Source organism: Taudactylus pleione, unplaced genomic scaffold (genome assembly GCF_031769625.1).
Source record: "Taudactylus pleione unplaced genomic scaffold, aTauple2 ptg000154l, whole genome shotgun sequence".
Lineage (NCBI taxonomy): Eukaryota > Metazoa > Chordata > Amphibia > Anura > Myobatrachidae > Taudactylus > Taudactylus pleione.
This window is the reverse complement of record NW_028284556.1, coordinates 34,178,827-34,203,084: the sequence shown is the minus strand read 5'-3', so window position 1 is coordinate 34,203,084 and position 24,258 is coordinate 34,178,827. Positions and strand designations below refer to the sequence as shown.

Genomic DNA, 24,258 nt, shown 5'->3' with positions numbered 1-24,258 from the left:
GAATAGGAGAAATCGGTATACTCACTATTTGTACATTAATGTTATTTAAAACATGAAAATGTACTATATACTCATTATCATACTAAGCTCACCCTTAATTAAATAAACACAATATTTTTCTTAGCCATGCTTGCTATCTTGCATGACCACTTCCTTACAAAGGGCCTGATTCAGCAGAGGATGGAATTACAAAGCCACACACAAGCAGCTTTGCAATTCAGTCCTTCAGGGCCGGATTAAGGTCTGTGGGGGCCCCTGGGCAACAAACATGCGGGGACCCTATTAAATATGGATGAAATTGGGGATATGCGCAATGGGGACCGGCTCGTAAGCGGTACATTGACAAACAGTATTAAGCTAAGCTTCGCGTTGTTTGTTATATACTGAAAGAAGGGCATAACCTCTTCAGTGAGTGCTAAAGGTGTTATATCTCATTGTGAAATGGGGTCCATGGGCTCCGCATGAAAAAAAACAACACAGACACACGAAAATAACACACAATATACACCCACAGGGAAAAGAAACCACATATAGGCACCCACATGAAATAATACTCACCAGTTGCACAATCTTATCCACATTACACCGCACATAGTGCCCGATTCATATTACACCACATGCCCACAGCAGTAGTGCCTCTTATAAAATGCCCACAGCAGTAGTGCCCCTTATGCAGTGCCCCCAGTAGTGGTAGTGCCCCTTATGCAGTGTCCCCAGTAGTGGCGCCCCTTATGCAGTGCCCCTAGTAGTGGTAGTGCCCTTATGCAGAGCCCACAGTAGTGGTGCCCTTTATGCAGTGCCCCCAGTAGTGGTGCCCCTTATGCAATGCCCCCATTAGTAGTGTCCCCAGTAGTCATGACCCGAGCAATAGTGTCCCCAATAGTAATGCCCTCTGTAGTAGTGCCCCAGCAGTAATGCCCCCTGTAGTAGTGCCCCAGCAGTAATGCCCCTTGTAGTAGTGCCAATAGTAATGCTCCCTGTAGTAGTCCCCCCAGCAGTAATGCCCCCTGTAGTAGTGCCCCCAATAGTAATGCCTCCTGTAGTAGTGGCCCCAATAGTAATGCCTCCTGTAGTAGTGGCCCCAATAGTAATGCTCCCTGTAGTAGTGCCCAAGTAGTAATGCCCCAGCAGTGATGCCCTCTGTAGTAGTGCCCCCAATAGTAATGCCCCAGCAGTAATGCCCCCTGAAGTAGTTTCCCCAGTAGTAATGTCCCTTGTAGTGAAGCCGCTTACACGAAACCCCCCCCCCACAATACTTACCTTAAGTCCCGCTCCCACATCCGTCCAACTGCCGCTGTGGGGAGGGAGCCTGGTGCCCACTGGTAACAAAATCTCAGCGGGCGCCCGGCAAATGGAGCCTGCCTACTGCGCCGGGGTTAGGTGGGCCGGAGGAGGCGGAACTGGTTCCGTCTCTCGTTCCGGCCCACTTTAACCTCTTATGCGTGAGGGCCCCAGGAAGACCGCCTCCCGTTAATCTGGCCCTGTCGTCCTTGCTAAAATGCAAATGCACCAGGTGGTGTTTGACACCTCCAGCTCCATCTGCAATGCCAGCATTGCTACCGAGGTTGCATCCTGGTATCACCATCGCATCCATCGGTCGCCATGTTGGACAGCACCGGCTAGCTGAGTGAGCCTCAGCTTACGCAGGCTGGATGTCATGCGAGGCCAGGAATCTGCATCTATAGACGCAGGCCCTGGCCTTGGCACACCCGTTTCAGGGAACGCAGCCCGTCCCCGCTCTGCAAATGCCTCTGCCTGTCAATCAAGCAGAGACATAGCAGGGGCTGCGGGCGATCTAGCAGGACCCGTTCTACACAAGCACAGAAAGGGTCCTGTGCAGGCTCCTAATAATCGGCAATCTGTGTCCAACAACAGTTTAGCATCCTCTGCTGAATAAGGCCCAAAGTTCTTTAGAAACTGCAACATATTTACCTTCATGACTGGTTTAGTATTGGCACTTTCTTAAGTCCTCACAGAGGGGGAGATGTATCAAGCCTTGAAGAGAGATAAAGTGGAGAGAGATAAAGTACCAACCAATGAGCTTCTTATTGTATTTTTTCAAACACAGCCTGTAAAATGAAAGGAGCTGATTGGTTGGTACTTTCTCTCTCTCCAAGGCTTGATACATATCCCACAGAATCACGAATAATTAGAACTATCTACAGTAGATCTTTTAAAATGTGTCAGTCAGTAATAAGTACACCTGTGTTCCAGCAAGGAGATATGGAAAACATGCACTGTTAGTGTGTCCTGAGGACTGGATTAGAGAAGCACTGGTATAGATAACACACATCCTCTGTCTTTTATCTGCATCAAGATTTGATGTAAAGAGAGTGGAATAACTAGGAGCTGGCACTGAATTACACTGGTCGTATAGTGAATTGTCATTCACCAGGGTGTACAAAATCAAAATAATACTTCCACGTGTTCTGCGAATGCCCGGCTCGTGAACCTCTGTGGAGAGCTATATGTTCTATTTTATTACATTGATCACAAGGTGCACGTTACCCCTTTGTTGGCTCTTTAATATATTATATTTGATTTCTACCAAAGCAGCCATTTCCCAGCTTTGGCGTCCTGCTGACGTCCTTATTCTCTCCTCTATTGTTGTGAAAGTCCATAGACATTGTGAAATGGAGATGGCAGGATGTGCATATTCCACTCTGGCCTCTTTCTCCGATGGTTGGTTGGGGTAATGATTGGGCAGATGAGTTATTACAGCATGATTGTGTTGCTAGATTACAGGTTGATTAAGATGAATTTGACAGTTTCTTTCAATTATGGAGTGTTAGAAAGAGAGACGTACAGTATGTATGGTTAACTCCAGTCAGTTCACACCTGCATTAGCTCTACCACACTGTCATTCACACCTCTACACTAGTTTGTCAAATTAAGCTAAGGTGATTATCATACATAACAAGAAGTGAATTATGAGCATTGTCACTTGTATTCAATGCCATTAAGATACTATTCTAAAGATGGGGGATGATTTTCAGATCTCTGTAATGAAGGGGAGGCGATAATTTACATTTACTCAAAGCTGTAATGGAACGTCAAGTAAATCCTGGACAATGCTGCAGGCACACTCCCAAAAATGACAGTTAGCAGGAGATGCACTCTTCTAACCTACGTCAGCATAATTCCCCAGATATAAAATATATATACATTTATTTGCCATATTCTTCCCTACTGACTAACAGTGTGTCAGGCTATTAGTTTGCTTTTTAAAAAAAAAATCTTTTAAACAATAGTTATTTCTTAGTGCCTCAGAGAAGCTCATTAAAGTAAACGCTGCTTTTTAGCCACAGGGTAGCAAATAAAAAAGATTGCTTATTATCAACTGGAGGAGATGCATTTAATTATGATTAAACTGATCACTAAGGACCTAATTCAGCAAGGAACACAAGTGAGCGAATGCACGTACTCGGCCGTTGTTTTCACACTGCGCATGCATCACGCTGTGTGTACGTAAACTAGCCAGTGCGATTGGGTGAGGGTACGCAAACTACATGCAGACCCTTCCGATATTGACTGACAGGAAGCGCCATTTGTGGGTGGTAACGTGAGGTGGTTGGGCGAACACAGGCGTGCCTATGCGTTGGGATGCCGCTATAGGGGCGTGCATAATTAAGTCAGTGCGGCGACTCGATGCACGCAGGAAGCGGCCAAAATCCTGCGCCAGGTCAGGTCATCCCCTATTGTGTGTCTGGGTCCGATGGTACTCGATGTTACCGATGTTTGTGCTATCCTGCATCTGATTGAGCATTGAGTAAAGGGAGATGGGCGGCACTATGTATTGCTGGGCGTCTGCATCCTTGTGCTGCGAATGCCGTGCATATGCATTAATATATACTCGCAGCGGCCGATCTGTGCGAGCTCTCGCATGTGTCCCTTGCTGAATCAGGCCTTAAGTTACCAACACTGAGAATGCCACTGATCCCATTTCTTACTATATTTAATATCATGTATAAAGGAGTGGGCTTATCTATCTTGAATCTCTCTAAAATAGAATAAGGCAGGGGCACTGCACAGGAGCCCAAAAGCTTCACACTGTCGAAAGACTAACATTTACCTATTGATGTAGAAGTGAAGGAAATATGCCATCACCCTAACCAGAGTTACAGCATAAGTCTGATCACTACTAAATGTTGTACATACATTTATTGATTTTTGTAATTCATTTCATTTAAGCTAACAGCACAGTTTATGCATATAGGAAATCATTAGACCTCTTGCATGTATAACGCTGGTAATAGTTTTGCTACGTTTTTTTTTCTCTCTTTTGTTAAATACTAAACCGTAACTTTAAAATCTTCAAATTTCATTTTTTTATTTTAAAATTCCCATACTGTATGCAGCACTTTCACAGATGAAGAGCTCCTGCGTGACGGGAAAAAACGCAATGTAATGTGGCACTGCTGGAGATTGTAATACAGTTAGAACACTACTGATTTCTGGGAGGAAAGCTGCTGTGCTTTACCTGACAGGTTCAATATCTTCTCTTTTACATATTTAGTATGATAAAGCTAATTGTTAGACTTCTGCAGCTCCATGTTATTAGCATTCACAAACCTACACTTTATCCTATCTTGTGACATAAAAAAGGACATTTTAAGCTTTCCCAGCCATCAGCAGTTTCTTTCAGAGGACCCGAGCCAATTACTTGATGCACTCATGTAAAACTAATCCCAAATAAGTGCCTTATAAATAATAAAATTGTAGTCATTCCAGGGTGTCCAAAGCCATTACATATAGGTCAGACACATGACTCGGAAGCCGATTACAGATCTGCAGCCCACTAGTGAGAATAATAGTCAGAGAACGGCACAGCTCTTATAAAGAAAAGCTTTATTATACAGTATGTCACAAGTCAAATCTTAATATTGATCACGCAGCTGATTACTGGTTTCTTGCAGCTCGGAGAGAAGAATGTCCATTTCTCTAACATCATCGGCTAATTCAACAGACACCTCTCCACTTGCCACATCGGTAAAAAGTTCCTGCAAAAGTAAATAAAATATGTTATAAAGCACATAATAATCTACAGAAATCCAAACATTTAAACACATATATTAAATTTAGATAGATGAAAATGTATGTTATGTTAATGTTTTAATACAATGTAAATCAGCATTAGGAACTTACCGTACTTTTGCGTTATATACTTTATAGGCAACGTTTACACAAATAAGCCAACTTTATTGAAATGAGACAGGAAAAAAAAATTCTTTGCCAATCAATCAAGTGACTCTCTTATATCAGGTGGTTGACAACTGCCCTCTGTGTCCACAGCTTACAGGAACATGTACTGAAGCATAATGAAAGCTTGAGAACGACCCAATGTTACCAGGTATGTGGAGAATCGGCATACCTGGCAGATTAGTGGCTTTGGCCTGTGTGTTCAACCATATAACAGATCTGGAACTTGTATGGCCAGCATAACACAGTTGGAAAAGGAATGCAGTCATTATATTGACATTCAGAATATTGACACCAGAATGTCAACATTCAGAATATGAAGAATCACAGGGGTCTATTTACTAAGCTTTGTTAGGCGATAAAGTGCACGATGATAAGGTACCAGCCAATCAGCTCCTAACTGCCATGTCACAGGCTGTGTTTGATAAATGGCAGTTAGGAGCTGATTGGCTGGTACCTTATCACCGTTCACTTTATCTCCTAACACAGCTTAGTAAATAGACTCCATAGTGTCACCAGTATGTGTCAGTGTTAGGTTTAGGGTCAGGCTGTGGTTAGAGCTTAAATACTGTAAAAATGCTATGTCGACATGCCATATATTGACATGCACATTAATGACCACGTCCAAGGTCCATGTCGACATTCAGACCATTTGAACTGTTTGTACCACACCCGCTGGGAACTGTCCATGTAAAATGGCCTAAACCCTAACATCTTAAACATCCCTGGCTGTGGAGAGCTTTAAACATAATTTCTACTAAAATAAAAAACACAGCACCATTTTCTCCCCCTTCTCCCCCACATACATGTTCTCTGCATTCCAGCTGTTCAGCACAACTGGGGATGGCAAAATGAATGAATAAGTTCTGCAGTGGCCTGAAGACAGACATGATTTCTGGGAACGATGTGGCTACTATTACTCAGTTGCTAAACTGTAATTAGAAGTGCCCCGCGGTACTAAAGCCTCTTTTGCACACCCCCTTCTAGTCTATAAATCAGCGGTATCAGAATAGAAAATTGACAATGAATAGGTCGACACCAGAGGGTTGTTAGGGACAAAAGGTCAACTAACAAAAAGTCGACAGTGCAAAAGTTCCAGGGTTAAAAGGTCGAAAGGATCAAATGGTCGACAAAAATGGTTGACGTAATTTTTTATGGTTTCCCAACAATTTTTAAGCTTAGAGTTAGGCATTTGGGTGAGGGTTAGGCTGCCACAGGTGATGGTTAGGCACTATGGGGAGGGTTGGAGTTAGGCTCACGAGGGTATGTCCACAAAATGGTCTCGACATGCCTGTGTTTCTCTAACCACCTCTCGTTACCTCCCCCATACAGTGACTACCAGTCACTGACTTTGCGAATAAATCCTCTCTGCGACCAATCACTGCACATGTGCAGTGCGGCTTTGGCGCAATCGCAGTTGTCAAAAATTGCTCCACTGCGTCCGACATGGACATTGTGTGCATCACTGAATCAGGCCAACAGTCTCATCAAACAGATGTACATGCAGTGTGGGACTTATCTTTATTTGCTTGCCATCATAGTTAAGGTCTACATTCACATCCCCAATGTTATACCCTGCCACCGATGACATACCCATCCATCCTTGCCACTGGGGTTATATCTTCAAATTGCTGTATTATGACAGGATTATCACATATAAGGGGATTTGGGGATAGAGACTGAAACATACTATATATGCTTTAAACCGGTGATGGACCACATGTTGCCTGTCAAGCCTTCACTTGCAGCCCCCCAGCTTCTTCCTGCTTTGCAGATATATTTGTTTGTTATGCCTTATAATACTTGTTTATAAGGCATAATGATATATTGAGGTCAAAATGCAGATCGAGGGGATCCTGGCGCCAAAATCCTGACACCCGTCAGAATCCCAGAGCCGTCATCCCGACCGCCGGAATCCTGAAGGTAAGTAGCGGGGTTGGGAGGGGAGGTTAGCGTTAGGAACTAAGGGGAGGGTTAGGTTTAGGGTGTGGTGAAAGGGAGGTTAGGTTTAGGCACTAGGGGGGGAGGTTAGAGTCAGGCATCGGGGAGGGAGGGATAGAGTAGGGAGAGGGGGAGGATTAGGATACCCGTCGGGATGCCGGGATCGGGATTCTGACCACCGGGATCCCAAGCACCGCCATCCCGTACCCATCCCTATATATTATTACATACAGGTGTCTGTTTCATTGAGAACATGTATTAATTTAACTTACTAATGAGACTAAGGCTAATGTGCGGCCATTCTGAAGGTTAAAGGGCAGCCCCTGAAGCTTATCAGGTTGATTATCACTGCAATAAGAGGTTTACAATCAGACTTTGTAAGGATAGAAACGGGGTAAACTTCAGCAATAAGAATCTTTATATTTTCATTCTATAACTAGACTAAAATAAAAGTAAAAGTAAAATAAAATAGGGTTAAAGTGCAGTTACTACAATCTCACTTCCAAGCATATCAGTCACTGGGGTTTACTTCAAATCAAGCAGAATTTGCCATATTTTCATTGTCGCAAACATGCTGGTTTATCCTATATATACTGAGTGACCAGCCTGCACCCTGAATATAAGGATGTAATTAACTACTGTTGGGTTTTATCTAAAAAAGAGAGGTTTAATAGGATGTAAAATGTTACTCGTATTATGAAATATAGAAGATGACAGTGTGTGTGATGATGAAGATGAAAGTCTTTAGAGTGGTTTTATTTTAGATTAAGAAAAAAGTAATGCAGGAAGGACCGTCTGGCTCTACATAGCCTGGCTGCTGTGGATGTTTTCCTTTTGACTTCCTCTTGTTAAACAGAACAACAAGGACAGCTCAGAGCTGAAACATAAACTGGCCTTCATAATACAACCACTTGGGTCACTCGCTGATTTATATATGATCTGTATTATATACGATACTAGAATAAAGCTGAAACAGAATTGTAGTAATGTCAATGCAAGGACGTCCTGATGTCAGGGGTTCCTGGAACTCTCAGTAACCATAACATAAGCACATACGGTATTTAGGATTCCATGCCTTACTGCATTCTAAGAAATACAAATGTTTAGAGCTGAAGGGCTTGTGGAATGATTATCTGAAATATACAAATACATAATAGGAGTGCCCATATTTTATAATATGCAGTAATGCATGTTTTCTGCCCATATTTTATAATATGCAGTAATGCATGTCTACTACTCATATTTTATAATATGCAGCACTGCATGTCTTCTGCCCATATTTTATAATATGCAGCACTGCATGTCTTCTGCCCATATTTTATAATATGCAGCACTGCATGTCTTCTGCCCATATTTTATAATATGCAGTAATGCATGTCTTCTGCCCATATTTTATAATATGCAGCACTGCATGTCTTCTGCCCATATTTTATAATATGCAGCACTGCATGTCTTCTGCCCATATTTTATAATATGCAGTACTGCATGTCTTCTGCCCATATTTTATAATCGGCAGTAAAGTCCATATTTTATAATATGTAGTAATGCATGTCTTCTGCCCATATTTTATAATATGCAGTAATGCATGTCTTCTGCCCATATTTAATAATACGCAGTAATGTGCATTTTATAATATGCAGTAATGCATGTCTTCTGCCCATATTTAATAATACGCAGTAATGTGCATTTTATAATATGCAGTAATGCATGTCTACTACTCATATTTTATAATATGCAGCACTGCATGTCTTCTGCCCATATTTTATAATATGCAGCACTGCATGTCTTCTGCCCATATTTTATAATATGCAGTACTGCATGTCTTCTGCCCATATTTCATAATACGCAGTAATGCATGTCTTCTGCCCATATTTTATAATCGGCAGTAAAGTCCATATTTTATAATATATAGTAATGCATGTCTTCTGCCCATATTTTATAATATGCAGTAATGCATGTCTTCTGCCCATATTTAATAATACGCAGTAATGTGCATTTTATAATATGCAGTACTGCATGTCTTCTGCCCATATTTTATAATACGCAGTAATGCATGTCTTCTGCCAATATTTTATAATACGCAGTATTGTCCATATTTTATAATATGCAGTAATGCATGTCTTCTGCCCATATTTTATAATACGCAGTAAAGTCCATATTTTATAATATGCAGTAATGCATGTCTTCTGCCCATATTTTATAATATGCAGTAATGCATGTCTTCTGCCCATATTTTATAATACGCAGTAATGCCCATATTTCATAATATGCAGTAATGCATGTCTTCTGCCCATATTTTATAATAGGCAGTAATGCCCATATTTTATAATACGCAGTAATGTCCATACTTTATAATACGCAGTAATGCCCATATTTTATAATACGCAGTAATGCATTTCTTCTGCCCATATTTTATAATATACAGTAATGCATGTCTTCAAACATTTTAAAAAGTTAAACTGTGATAAAATAAGCCTCACCAATAATCTACACAAATAAATATGTATAAACTTATATAAGAAACATCTGTATAAATCATGAATTCCAAAGGTTTGCACATTATAAAAGGATTACACACTCCTATTAATTATATAGAAGACATCTCAGGTGGTATTGGTCTGTAACTCCTGGGTGACAGAATATCCTTACAAAATACAGAAAGGGGTGCACCATCACACACAATATTCTACTACAGAATCATTACCATTCAATTATTCCAACACCTAAATTGCGTCTGAGCACCTTATAGTGTTAATCTCCTACTTATCCATGTGTAACCAATGTATTAGCTAATCCAATCATTGGAATAGTCAGAGCATAGCCAGTGACATCATCAGAATTATGTGTAATTTAATTATTTATTTATTAACAGTTTCTTATATAGCGCAGCATATTACATTGCGCTTTACAATTGTAAGCATTAATAGAACAAAAGTGGGTAATAACAGACAGATATATAGGTAGGAAGGCCCTGCTCGCAAGCTTACAATCTATAATTGTGGGTTGCTGTGGGCATTGTATAAGGGGCACTACTACTGTGGGCATTATGTGTATTAGACGCAATACTACACTGGGCATTGGGTATAAGGGGCACAAATGTGGGAATTGTGTAAAAGGGGCACTGCTGTGTGTCATAACATGAATAAGGGACACTACTATGTGGTGTAATGTGAATCAGGGGCACTATATTAAGATTGTGCTACTATGTGGTGTAATTTGAATTGGGAATACTATTGTGACCACGCCCCGTTCTTTCGGCACGCGAAAAAGCACCGGGGGGTGGCGAGTTACACCACTTCTCTAGGACCACTGGGGAAGTGGCACATACAGTATAAAAGGGCAGAAACTTTTAGGTATCTCATACATATGTGATAATATTATGTGTTCAGCTTTCACTCTTCATACAATTAGCGGTCTAATTAGCCGCAATTATCTCGTGGGTGCATGTCATTGGGCAACAGCTGCACTTTCCGGCACCCTGAACTTGCACAAAAGTGCTTGCAAAATTGTGTGCGATTTCGAGCTCAGAGCAGACTGCGAGGGGTGCGAGATGCTGTGCGGTGCCGTAGCAGCTGACACTTTAATCAGAAAGCTTTCCTCCTTTTTGAAGTGCCACTTTTGATGCAAACGTGTTAGCTGATAATGGGCTCTAAAAGAGAAATTCCTAAAAAGCAAAACATACACTGTGACAAATCACTGCTTTCTGGGAAAGTGTGCACGGACCATACTAGCTCCGAGCTTTCAAGCTCATGATTAGGAAACACGACCAAGAATGGTCAGTAGAATGGAATTTCCTGTTATTTCATTATAATTAAACCAAAGGGCTGGGATTGAGGGTGATGACCAGTGTAGACTGATCACTTCACTTGGGAGGCACCACTTCTCAATTACATCACAATGACTGATCTCAGTTGCACGCAATTACAAGCAGCTTAACCCAATATGTGCTGGATCCCATATATGGTGTTAATCTAATTTTTAGAAATCATGTAGGTCAACTGTCCATCATGTAATATACACACACATTTTGCTAGTTGCATCATACCTAGGAAATAAGACTGCATTCATAATCTATACTACAATTTGAGCAAAAATATTCACCTTAAAAATATTATTATATTGTATCTAGCGTTTCTTACATTTAGTTTATTTTGCCTCTGTCAAATGTTACATATTACACAGTGAAAAGTTCTCAAACCTAATGATATAATGCTTTGTGGATGGCTGTTTCTTGCCTTTGACCTGGTGTTTTATAATGTGGACCTGTCACCTACACATAAAATGCTGCATGTATACTTAGCTTCATGTCAGTGACAACACTGGCTTCAAGCCAAATGATCGGATACATACTAGTTCAGACCACTAAACGGATGACACCACTGCCCATATAGGACAGGTCCTCTATAACAGGTTCAGTCCTATAAGAAAGTATTTCTAACATACATCATAATGACCCAGAAAATATTTAACAAAAAGTAAGGCAACATGAAGAAGCCATGTGTAAAATGTACGTAATGTATGCCATGTGGACTGACTTGTACCTGCAGGAGACAGCAACCATTGATCTGAAGGGAATGGGAGGGGAGGGGGGGTGATGGGGTGAGTAGTGAACGGATATAGAGTACATTTATGTGGCCTTCAGTTTTTTATAAAGTCTGCCCTACACCATAGATAACGTCAGCATGCATTGTTCTCTCAGAGTTGACTCAACAGGTGTATTTTAATTTATAAAAGAAAATGAGGAAGAATAATTGAGTATCTTTTGTGTCTCATCTTCCCTGGGTGACCCTTAATATGTCTGCTATATCTTGCATCGAAAATTTCATCACTGATCTTTGATATGTGGATTTGAGCTGGACAGGACAATTCTCTTTATAGCGCCAGCTCTCTCCTCTGTAGAGACTCTCACAGTGTGGTGATATATGGTTTGGGCACGGACATCATCCAAGACTTAGGGATTTATGTAGCAAGCAGTGAAAAGCGTGAAGTGGTGGACCAGTGGGGAAGTTGCCCATAGCAACCAATCAGCTTTGAAGTAGTATTTATCAAGTACAGTCTATAAAATAATAGGTAGGAGCTGATTGCTTGCTATGGACAACTTCTCCACTGGTCCACTTCTCCACACTTTTCACTGCTTGATACATAAACCCCTTAGAATGAATATATTTGGAAACTGGAGAAGGGCACTTTCCCCCAACACTAGGCAGGTATTTATTATATTGTGAGGGGCAGGGTAAAAACTTACTTCATGCACACACTACTGACTACTGACGCAATATTTCATGAGCAGATGGGAGGGCAGAAGGTGCTATAGTTACTTATGAATATATCATACCCACTTAGCAATTTCTTTACAACATAGACCTGGCCCGTTATTCACATCAGATGGAAGTGTTTGCTACTATATACTACTCTAATCATGATGTATCAGGGTATATAAATATGTACTCATATGGTTGGATCATTTGGCAGGATAATACCTTTTTTTAAGACAGATTTAACTTACATTCTTTAAACTGCTGAAAGTTGCCAGTTATTCCCTATGACTAACCTTCGCCTTAGAGGACAGGCCACGCAGATTAAGACGAGCTGATGACAACATCTGCACCGCTTCCTGTGGATTGGACTTGGTTTTGTTGCATTTAATTGCCACTGAAAAGCATAAAAGACATGTAAGGTTACTGCACGGCAAAGCTACTGTCTGTCTTTATATCGGTAACAGCGCATTCAGTTTTTATACAGACTACCCCATTACAGCATTTTAAAAAAAGGATCTATCATGGAATATAAGTGTACAAGTACAGGCTCCCTTCCATTACTTGCGTTCTTCATGGCTTAAGCTTCATGCTGTCAGTACCTGATTTGAATGGTATATTTATTGTCTAGATCTTAGATATAATTTCTAAGCATCAGTGCACGTGTCACGTTACTGTCCAGTTTTCCAGCAGCCCTGGTTTGTGTGCCCTGTTTGAGTACTAGAGGCATATACATGTTTCAATAGTGAACTCCCATTTGCAATAACCTGCAGCCAGTGTGTGTATGAGGCAGGCCCTGGGTGCCCTGCCAATATAATAACCATCGTAATTGTTTGATGAAGAACAAACAACCCTAGGCTGAAAACGAAGGCCTAATTCTGCCAAAACTACTATTTTGTAAGGCGTCACATACCTCTGCTGCGCAGGACAAGCATTATGACTGTGACGATTAATCGCAAGAATAATCGCCAGAAATAATATTTTGTGAACTGTGAAGTCCTTTAATTGAACTGTGTGTGTATAGAAGGGCTGAGGTATTACCCCACCTCTTTTGAAGATAGGCATTCCAGGAAGAGGGGTTGATAATGATCTATGTCCTGTGATTTGAGGAGTGTTATATAACTGTGTGTCCTTTAGTTTTATAGACTGTATAAACTCAGTATGTCCATTGCTATTTGGTGTGCAGGTCAGAAAGGGCTGGAATTAGCAAATGGATGGCTTGCAGATAACAAAAGAATGAATATCCCTCACAGTATGAGGTCCTGTGTTAACAATTAGCCCTCTCACTTTTTATGACCCCTGAAGTCAGTGTCCTAGATGGTTATTCCAGAACCAGACCTCCTTGGACCCCAATGCCTACTTCTAAAGACTATGGTTATGCTATAGAGGCTGAGATAAGGATTCTGGTATTTACTATAGGTCTGGAAGGGGGAAGTTAAAGAGTGTATTATATCGTCATATATCTTTAAAGCAGGGACCCTGTTAGTTTGGCCAGGTAACCCTGTATTGGAAATCTATTGATCTCAAACCCTGCTGACCTGATTGGGAGACCCTGTTAAGTATGAACAAAGAATTAGGGATGTATAAAAAGGGAATACCATCCAGCATTCAATGTTCACTCCTTGGGGTTCAGACAGTCAGGTCTGGGAGTGCATCAGGATATTCCTGTGGGTGAGATCCCCCACCCCATCAGCAGTGCTAAGAACTTTAGTGTAAGTTGTCTTAGGGACTCTGAATTATTTCTTTCTTTTACTTTGTAAGAGAATATTTGCATTATAATCTGTTTGTCATTTTATTAATATTTTTGTACCTAAGCCTTTAAAATATTTTTTTAATTAAACACATTTAATCTAGCATTTTCTCCATGATTCTTATTGAACTTGCGTGCCTGGATAGGCCCATGCTAGATATTTGTGTGTCATTTGAATGTGATTTATTATTAATCTGTTGGGAGATCGCAGACTTCCGGACTTCACAGTCTGCGTGGTGGCAGAAGAACCATGTATTTTGGTAAGTGACCGCGGTGCGCCGGCATCACAACCAGCTGATCCAGATTGTTGTATTTGCGAGTCAGCCCGGGTTCGTGACAGAGGCATATTATTATTATCAGTTATTTTATATACATGTTTCAATAGTGAACTCCCATTTGCAATAACCAGCAGCCAGTGTGTGTATGAGGCAGGCCCTGGGTGCCCTGCCAATATAATAACCATCGTAATTGTCTGATGAAGAACAAACAACCCTAGGCTGAAAACGAAGGACTAATTCTTCCAAAACAACTATTTTGTAAGGCGTCACATACCTCTGCTGCGCAGGACAAGCATTATGACAAGTCAGACATTCAACAAATAATAATCGTATATAAAAATAGAACAAAGAAGGTTACCAAAGAAGACAAGGCGATGCTTTTGAATACTTGTGATCTAGAGTTTTGTTTTGTACATCTGCATTGATGATCTCACCAAGTTCAATGGATAACGTGTGGCAACTTACATAATCACAGTAAGCCATGTATAATATATAGTAAGTCATACTCCCAACATTTTAAAGCAAATTTAGGACACAATAAGTCTCATCATTGATTTGACTAAACACCACCCAGATCTGTCTATATCGAGATCCAAACAACTGCAGCCATATTCTCATAAAGCCATAGCCCCTTTCTGAATCAGGTAGTTCTGCCAAAGCTTGGGAGATATTGCCCAGCCACATACACAATAACTAGGACCCTGCACCTCTGTGCCAGGGAGTCCTCAAGAAGAAATCCAGTCTAAAAAAGTGCACCTGATGTACAGAACGCAATTAGTGGTGTCAGATGATGACCACACTGACAAGCAAACTGTAATAATCGTCAGTCTAGTTTTACCGTACACTTAATTAATATCTATAAGCTCCACATTTGGATCAAAATTGATGATTTATTTAGAGATGCCCCCCCCTGCTTCTTATCAGGAGGGGGAAAAAAAGGGGGGGGGGGAGAATGGGGGTGACAACTCATTCCATCTGGGACAGTAGTGGTGGGTTGTGTCATTATAGACCAGCACCACCTCTACCAGCCCATCACTGACACTGAGTTGCTGACAGATTCACAGGTACTGTAGCTGCTGGCTGCTTTTCCTCCGTGTCAGTGGCCAAAGCTCCATGTGGTGGACTGGTGGTGCTGAAGCGACATTAAAACACTGGAAAAGTAACATGTCAAACATTCAGGTGCCCTAGGAAACCATCGATTTATGCCTATGGTAGTGCCAGCCCTGACTATATTGGACCCACATGCACCATTTTTTGGGCCTGTTTGGCTTAAATCAGCAAATTGGCCTAGAATTTCCCATGTATGTAGCCAGGCCCTCAAAGCTGCACAGAATCCGTTTTTTTTTAGGGATTTTATAAGGTTTTTTTACTTGTGCACAAAATTTATTTTAAAAGAATGCTGTTTAATAATGGATATAGATAGCATACACAATACAAATATGCTTCTGTGTTATGATAGAAGCAGAGCCATTGATGTTTCTCTCTTAGGGGCATATTCAGACGCGAAAAGTCGGAAAGGTTTCGCCTGCCGTAATTTCCGCCGACTTTGCGTTTCTTGGAAGCGAAAAATTTTTGTGCGCGGCCCTGCTATTCGCCCTTTTCAATTCCAAAGGATGCGAAAACTGGACCCGGCGAAACTCAAAGAGGTGAAAAGTGCTGTCAGATTTGGGGAAATCAGCCTGATACCCCCCAAAAGATGCACTGGCATTGGGGATTATTGTAGATGCCCCCAAATATCCCCACCGAAGCTATTTGGGGTACTTAAATGCTCTCAATAGCGTCTTTGCACAAGTGGTAAAGAATAGCGTTTAGCAGTTTTTTGGGGAGAAAATAACTAGTCCCAGTAAATTTGGGGTACATGAAAATGGGTGCAAGCATGGTTAAAAATTGCAAAAGTGACAGTTTTATAAAGCCTTAAAAATGCACCTCTAGCAAGCACCTGCAATAAATAAAAAAACACCTCCCCCATACTAGCAGACCCCCCAAAAGCTTATTTCGCTAGTTGTTAGGTTTGTACCCCAACTTTGTTTTTTTTTTGCCCCCTTTTTCTATGCCATTTTTTGGGTGTGTACCTCAATTAGTTTTTTTTTCCAACACAGTTAACCTTTGGGGACCCGTCCCAAGAGCGCAGGGTGGTTTCCCCACCTTTGCACCCGAAAACCGCAATTCTGCACTTTTTTCCACCTGGTTTCATAGGTGAATCTGTTTTGCCTATATCAATGCAATGACTTTCCGCCTAGACGAAAAGTCTTTGGAATTGAATACAGGGATAAGTTTTTGCCTGGCGAAATGACGTCACCGGCAAAACTTTTTTGCCGAAAACGGCTTATCGCGGCTAATTGAATATGCCCCTTAGTATGGTTAATCTACTGAGTAGACCTGCAAATGTTCCCAATGCCTAACTCCAAGACTAAAGCTGGATACACACTTGATGTGTGTACCAAGTGATGCGACGCCTGAGCGCACAATATATCGGGCAGTCGGTACACACTGCACGATGCCCAATATGTCAGACACCGCCTCCATCCACAATGCAAGCAGGCAGTGGCATCTGGGTTGTTCCATCGGCCCTACATGCAGGTTGATGGAATGACCCCGATGGACGAACTGCGGGAGCGCGCATGGTCGCGCATAGTGGGTACACATGGGCCGATGTGGCCCCAGCTTTACAGAAACTTATGGAAAGATTAGCGGAGGGGTTGCAGAAATTTCCATAAACATATCCTAGCAAACAACTGTAAACCTACTCTGTAAGAATAAACACAGCCTTACTAAAACACATACTGTATATGTATTTATACTTAGTACACGCATTTACAAAACATTTGAGGAAATGCCGTAGGACATTAGGCAAATACATATACATTATGTTGACGTACTTCGTGTATGGATACATACACGCAGCACTGTGGGTCGTTACATGTCTCTAATGAATGAAATAATTAGCTAATGCCTATTCTGTTGATGATCAGTTTCAGAAACACAGGTCAGAGAAATATGTCACAGATGTCTGCAGCGAGAGCTGGGCACATTCCTGATGTGACTGACACAGTGAGCTGAGGGCAGGAAGTAACTGTAAGACAAAAACTAATTACAGGATGCCGGGTGGCAGCTTTAATGAATCAATTAAGCAAGAAAAATGTGGAAGGAGAAAAAACGGAAACTTAGTACTTTTTCTTTGAAAACCACATTAAAAGGGAATGTAGCACTTCCAATGAACAGAAATTACTTCCATTCTAAGTGTGCCACTTTATTTTTTTACCAGTGTATGACTTTTTATTTCTCTCTCTTCCATTATATTTCTCCTCCTACCTGACCGACAGGATTATACGGACTTATATTCAGACTCCTGTCTTTTCTAACAAGCAGCTCTTTGCACTCTGAATTCTATAACCACAACTAGAGGAGGATTCAATCGTTTTTGTTATTTTAAATTAAATTGATTTCAATAATGCATCACTTAACTGGCAGGAGAGGTTTCCCATGTACTGTCAATTGACTATATAACACAGGGGTAGGCAAGGTGTTGCACCCCAACTGCTAAGCAACTACACATCCCCGCATGCCCTGCTGCATTTTTTCTGTTAGGGCATAATAAAACTGTGGCACGGCAGGGTGGGATGTGTAGTTGCACAGCAGATATAGTGCCACATGTTGTCTACCCCTGTAATAACACTTCCCACAGCCATTTTACATTGGCAAGCATACTTTAATTAGCTGTAGCGACTGTAAGAACCCTGGCTAGAAACAGCACATTAGTAAAATATTTTCCGCAGATGGTAGGCCAGTGTGTGTGGCTTTAACTTTCCACATGAAGGTCACCAGATATGAAGGTGCCATCGATGTGAATTCATTATGGGACATTGAAATCTGGTTCCCTCTGCAGGATTCTGTTAATTGACCGTAATCCCAATGATGTCTCAGGTCCTCCAGAACGTTTTTAGCCTCAGGGTAGGGATAATGCACTAAAGCTGGTAAAGTCAGCATAGGATGCCAATTAGTGTGGGATATGGCAAGTAAATTGCTCCACTGATAAAATATTGTATGTTGTGCCAGCATGTCAAGCCAACAAGACTGGAGACATACTATACTTCCTGGATCAACACAATGATTTCTGTTTTAAATTGTGTCTCCACATTACTTTCTACAACACTGAACAGAGCTCTGTCCTTCCCAGAGGGTCAGTGACCAAATGGAAGGAAAATGTGGGTTATATTGCAATTCTTATGTATTTCCAGTTCTCTGTTTCTCCAGTTCTTTGCATCTTTCTAAAGAATGATTAACGCAAACCACATGTCTTGGGCACGCGCGCTTTATTTTATGAGGTGCCCTTAAGACTACAATGACTTTTGACAGTTCCCTTAACGTAATGACAGAAATTAAGGGTTGCCAGTGCATACTGCTTTGAAGTTAACCACACCATTATTTTAAATCTGTGTGTAATATAACAAATGTTTAAGGGTTACTTTTTGCATTGTTAATATTGAAATATTTCACCAATGTGTAATGTACACGTGTAAAGTGATGTTAGTAAGCTGGGTCTACTTCAAGCAGTAGCTGCAGCTAATTTATATTGTATCAAGTACATTGCAAATTTAAGACTCTTGAAGAACCAACAAACTCTAAGGGCGGGATGTAATAGAGATCGAGTCTGCCAGAGGTGCGGGATGCAGACTGATCTCGATCGTTTTTTTAAAGTTGCAGTCATTTACAAGGCAAAGCCGAGCTGGTCAGTCTGCATCCCGCACCTCCGGCAGACTCGATCTCTATTACATCCCGCCCTTCAACTCTATTCAAAGAGATTTGAAATACAAACCGTTCTATATTAAGTTCTAACACAGATGCTGATTGGACAGAAAACGGGCTCTATGCAATCAGTGCTAGTGTTAGAAACTACCACAGTTCTCTTTGCAAATTGTCTTCTCCCTGTTATTAAAACGGTGAGAGCAACAACCCCCATAGCGAGTACCCTATAGTTACAGAGGTCCACTAGAATATCATACTTCTCAAAATTCAGTCAGATTATATTAGAACAAAATAAGCCCTGCCCCTTATACACCCAAAACTCCACCTCAATCACCCCAAACCTCACTGCAAAAACACCAATTTTGGGGTAAAACCTTGCCCCTTTTGAGGTCCATGAATCAAGACTGTCCCAGCAAACCCGGGAGGTATGGAGCATTGCTAATTGAGCAGGGAGGTTGGTAGGAATTTGTTTTGGGTGGGCTTAACCTTTATGAAACATTTAGGAGTGAAATAAAACATTTTATGAGAAAGCTGCACACTGGATGTTTTTTAAAGCTGTCCCTACATTGTATTTTTCTACAATTATTTTGAAAGTTTTTCTACATTCTAAGATGTCTTCCAGGGATCACGTCCGTAACATCAGGAAACAACCAGCAGTGCTTTGAAGCTGGAGTAACATGTTAGGTGTTAAATGTGACATTTTGGAATGAATAATATCCACTTTGTGCAGAGACCTTCCCCTGACCTTTCTGAGCACCAGCGACTTAGAGAAAACAGTTACCTTATCTCTAAAAATATGGATGTGGACTTATCTTTTCTCCATTATCTAAACAACATAGTTCCAAAGTACACCACAGCTATACAGAAGTTGGTACTGTAAGCATTAACAACTTAATATTGGGATCCTATCATCTGAAGATCCAATGTACCTCACTGCATAGGTCTCTATACATTTGGCAAACAGAGCAGGTTAAATATCCCATAAATAAGCTGGTTACAATAAACAGTAAACAGTAATTAACTAATTTGTTGCATGGTGAAGGATCAACACAGGACTTTGCTTTGTCCAATACGGAGAAGCAAGGAGTCCTCTGGTTATACCTATTTATATATGGCATCCCGGCACACAGAATGCCGGTGCTGAGAATCCTGGCAGCAGATTCCCGGCTCCAGAATTCCGGTGGCTACAATACAGACGGTAAGTAATAGCGTTAGCCATAGGCAGTAGGGGGAGTGTTGGGTTAGGCTGTGGGAGGGTTAGGCTGCAGGAAAAGTAGGAGAGGGGAAGGGTTAAACTACTTACATGTATGCATTGGGATTTGAAACCTTCGGGATTCCGGTGCTGGGATTTTGACCGCCGAGATTGTGTGCGCTGGGATCGCGTACCCAACCCATATATGGAATAGACTTTGTTCAACAGGTGCTGTTTATTCTGATCTTATACTGCTGGATCTGACACACTATTGTAAGCAATACCAATTTTTTTCCATTCTTATACAACCAAAGGAAAGTGCTTCTAATTAGTTTATATTTAAATTGATTCTTCCAAGGAACATGAATAAGAAAGACGGTTCATTACAAGGTTGTTTATATATGTATATATATATATATATATATATATATATATATCTTTGCTGTATTGTGTAGGGGTATACTGCTCCAGCATCTAGCACCATTTGAAGGGTATTTAATCTTTTAATTACTATAAAGTAAAGTTCCACTAGGATATATTTAGATTTAAACTACCTATCATGGGTTGATCATCTGCTTAACTGTGGTTTATACTGTATTTTTTAGATACTGATATGTGAATTTTTAAAATAGACAGCAGTGTTTAGAGAAATTTGGTGGCTTTGAATCTTCTCCAGCCACTTCAATTAGTGCACTCACTTATTTTACCCCTTGTCTTTTTCTGGAGGAGACTAGTCCACGCCTATTAGGGCTGTCATCATTCAAGAGTATTGCAGCCCTACATGTTAGTTTTTCAGCCAGGAAAGTAGCTTGTGCCCTAAACCCAAATAATTAGTTAGGACAAAGTCTTAACTATTTTAGGTCTCATAGCCGTGTTTTGAAATAACAATATATTTCCTTTTTACATATTTCACTGATAACAGCAAGTTTATTTACATTTATTAGACTGTTATGCTGGGTACACAGTGGCAGATATATTGGCTTATCAATTGTCTGTGGTCAATGTCGTTCACAGACATATCACGTCGGCTGTGCTGCACAGCCGATGCCCAATATATCTGCAGATATATTTGGGCATCGTGCTGTGTGTTCGGGCAGTCAGCTGACCGCCCGTACACTTGCAGCGGAGGCCACGGGGAGGGGGGCCCGACACGCCCCCCGGCCAGTGTGTATGAACAACCATCATCTGCTGATATATCTGTAAGGTGTTTACCCAGCTGCACTAAAAAAAACAGAAACATAAGCACCACCCTAAACTGCATTGGGGTCTGTGTATTCCCCCTAGCAACACACCAGAACACAAGTTTATCTAGCAATATACACAAGGCTGAATGCAGCCTCACAGATAACAAATACTTTTCATAAGCACAGGAGCTTGAATGAGGCAAAATTTCTCTTCACATATAATATGATATATTTAAGTTATGTTTTATTTTAGAAACTAAATGGTATATTGCTACTATGGATTAAATAGTCATAATGTGAGATTAAATAATATGAGTATGGTGATACAAATGTTATTTATTTAGTTTTTAAAGTATTATCAACTGAAACATGTATTCACTGGACTTTGAATTGTGAAATCTGTGCCACTTGACCTATGCTGCCATAAGTAAACGTATTACAAGATAATTAAGATATCATCAGAAGCTGCTGTGTCAGAAAACATAATTCTATCTAGAAATGAAAGTCTATTGTGGTAAGTTCTGCCACGTGGCCACACGTGGTGAGGAATGTTTGGGCTTAGGGGCATACGTATAGCAACATCTGGTAAAGATGACAATAATATAGTACAAGCAACTAAAACAAGAACATATGCATTACTTTCCTGATTCTCAATCTAATTACATACTAAGCAGCAAATCCATATCGTAAGACACAAGCCAGCGGCACATGGCAGGAAAGCATTACAGAACCCACACTAGTCCGGGTCATCTATTAGCCTGCTGTAGTAGGAGACTATAGTGGTGGCACATACTGTAAAGGAATCACTGCAACAGTTAATGCTATGCATAATCATTATTTCACACATTTACGATCGTCTTACAAACATTTAGCAATTCAAAATGTGCATGTATATATATATATATATATTATACAGATACAGATATATTATGCCACATTTTGATCTAGTTGTATGAACATTTAAGTATTTTAGTAGAGTATTGACACACAATAATGGACTAAAATGGTAGATAAATTCTATTTAAAAAAAAACAACATAAAAAATGATTTATTACTCCTTTCTATTTGTCACAGCACTGGCACAAAGCATTCCCACAAATCCAGGTGCAACAGAAGCAAGTCCAGTATCTGTCGGATGTATTACTAAGGGGCACAGCTTCATAATTTCAGTAGTTTAGGTAAATCAGGATATTGACCTAAATTAAACTGTTTTAATTTTTTGGTAAGAGAAAGTATTGGCATAAGCCAAAGCAAAAGTGTAATCTTTACCACTACAACCGTGTAACTGAAAAATCTCATCCATGGCCCCACTATTAGTAACTGCAAAATACCATAATTCATTAACAATGGATAAACCGGTGATCAGAAATGGAAAGAAAACTATTGCAGGACACATTATATCAGTTATGTTTGCTATGACATGCCCTTGTGAGTGATTTCACTGATCTACACAAGTGGGTTTTTTGTTACCTATGAGACTGTAAGCCTGTTATTTAGAACCTGCCTTTTGTACAAACTCATACAGACGGGAAGGCATCTATGTGGGACGAATATAATTGTAAATAAATGTTGTTAAGCAAACAGTTATTCCAAACATATTGTTAATCAGTAACACGCAATATTCCATACATATTTATCTTCATTAATGCATTAACTTGCAATAGACAAGTGCGCCATGTGCTGTCCATAACAGTTATTCACTGCAATAAACAGGGTAAACTCATTTTTCCATACATTAAAAAAGTAATGCGAGCACCCATTATAGGATTTGAAATGTATAATGTATTAATGCAAATTCTCACTGAAAATTGCTTATATTCATTTAAACACAAACTTACCATGAGCAAGGTCGATTGCGCCTCTTATTATGTCTTTAAATGCTGAGATGTCATTTTCCCAACCACTTTTCTGAGTGTCACATCTATGAGCCTTTGACAGGAACTGCAGGGCCTAGGAATGAAAATGGTCATTTTAAAAATGGATAAAAAGGAATAAAAACTCCTTTTTAACTCTTTCCTAGCTCATAAATAGATACTAAATTCTCCATCATAACAGTGTCAGCATTATCACATAAATATAAGTTTGTCAGCTTTAGCTTTACATAGTTTAAGGACATCCGTTATTTTTGTCACCTAGTTTGAGAAACCAATCACAGGAAAATAAACCCATAACAGAGTGTCACTGATATCTGCATGTGTAGTGCAGGAAACAGATGCAACTACATGTCAGTGTGGAAATACAGTTACTGTGTGACTGGTCTAATGACACAGTGCTGGGATAATTACCAAAGACATAAGAACAGAAAACTGGACAAGGGGAGCAATTAGAGAGACTTGCACATTGCACAGCTCACATAAGGGAAGATGTATCACACCTTAGTGATAAATAAATTGGAGAAGATGCACAAAGCAGCCAATCAGATGCTAGTTATTTATCTAGCACTGTCTATAAATTATGGGCCTGATTCAGTAGCGGACACAATGGCGATTACGGACGCTGATTGAGAGATTGTTTGCCATGGAGGATGCGTATGAGCCGCACTACACATGTGCAGCGGTTGCACAGCGATTACGAACCTACAGAGGAATTCATTGCAAAGTGAGTTACCGGCTCTCAGCGTTTGGGTGTGGTTGGAAAAACGCAGGCGTGCCTGTCCGTATGACCTCCGTTACATGGGCGTGCATAGATTACCCTACTACAATTGCATAGGCAG

General features: G+C 40.6%; 1 protein-coding gene across 6 annotated transcripts in view; it reads right to left on the bottom strand.

Moving 5' to 3' along the window:
* Positions 1-4,831: 4,831 nt before the first annotated feature.
* The window catches only part of TTC27 (tetratricopeptide repeat domain 27), a 676,116-nt gene continuing 656,689 nt past the window's right edge, over positions 4,832-24,258 (bottom strand). For all 6 annotated transcript variants that reach the window (XM_088474427.1, XM_088474426.1, XM_088474429.1 and 3 more), the window contains 3 exons: positions 23,384-23,495; positions 12,692-12,792; positions 4,832-5,000 (listed from right to left, as the gene is read on the bottom strand). In XM_088474427.1, the coding sequence (XP_088330553.1) occupies positions 4,878-5,000; positions 12,692-12,792; positions 23,384-23,495 (336 nt within the window). In that variant the 3' untranslated portion in view covers positions 4,832-4,877. The remainder of the gene's footprint in view (positions 5,001-12,691; positions 12,793-23,383; positions 23,496-24,258) is intronic.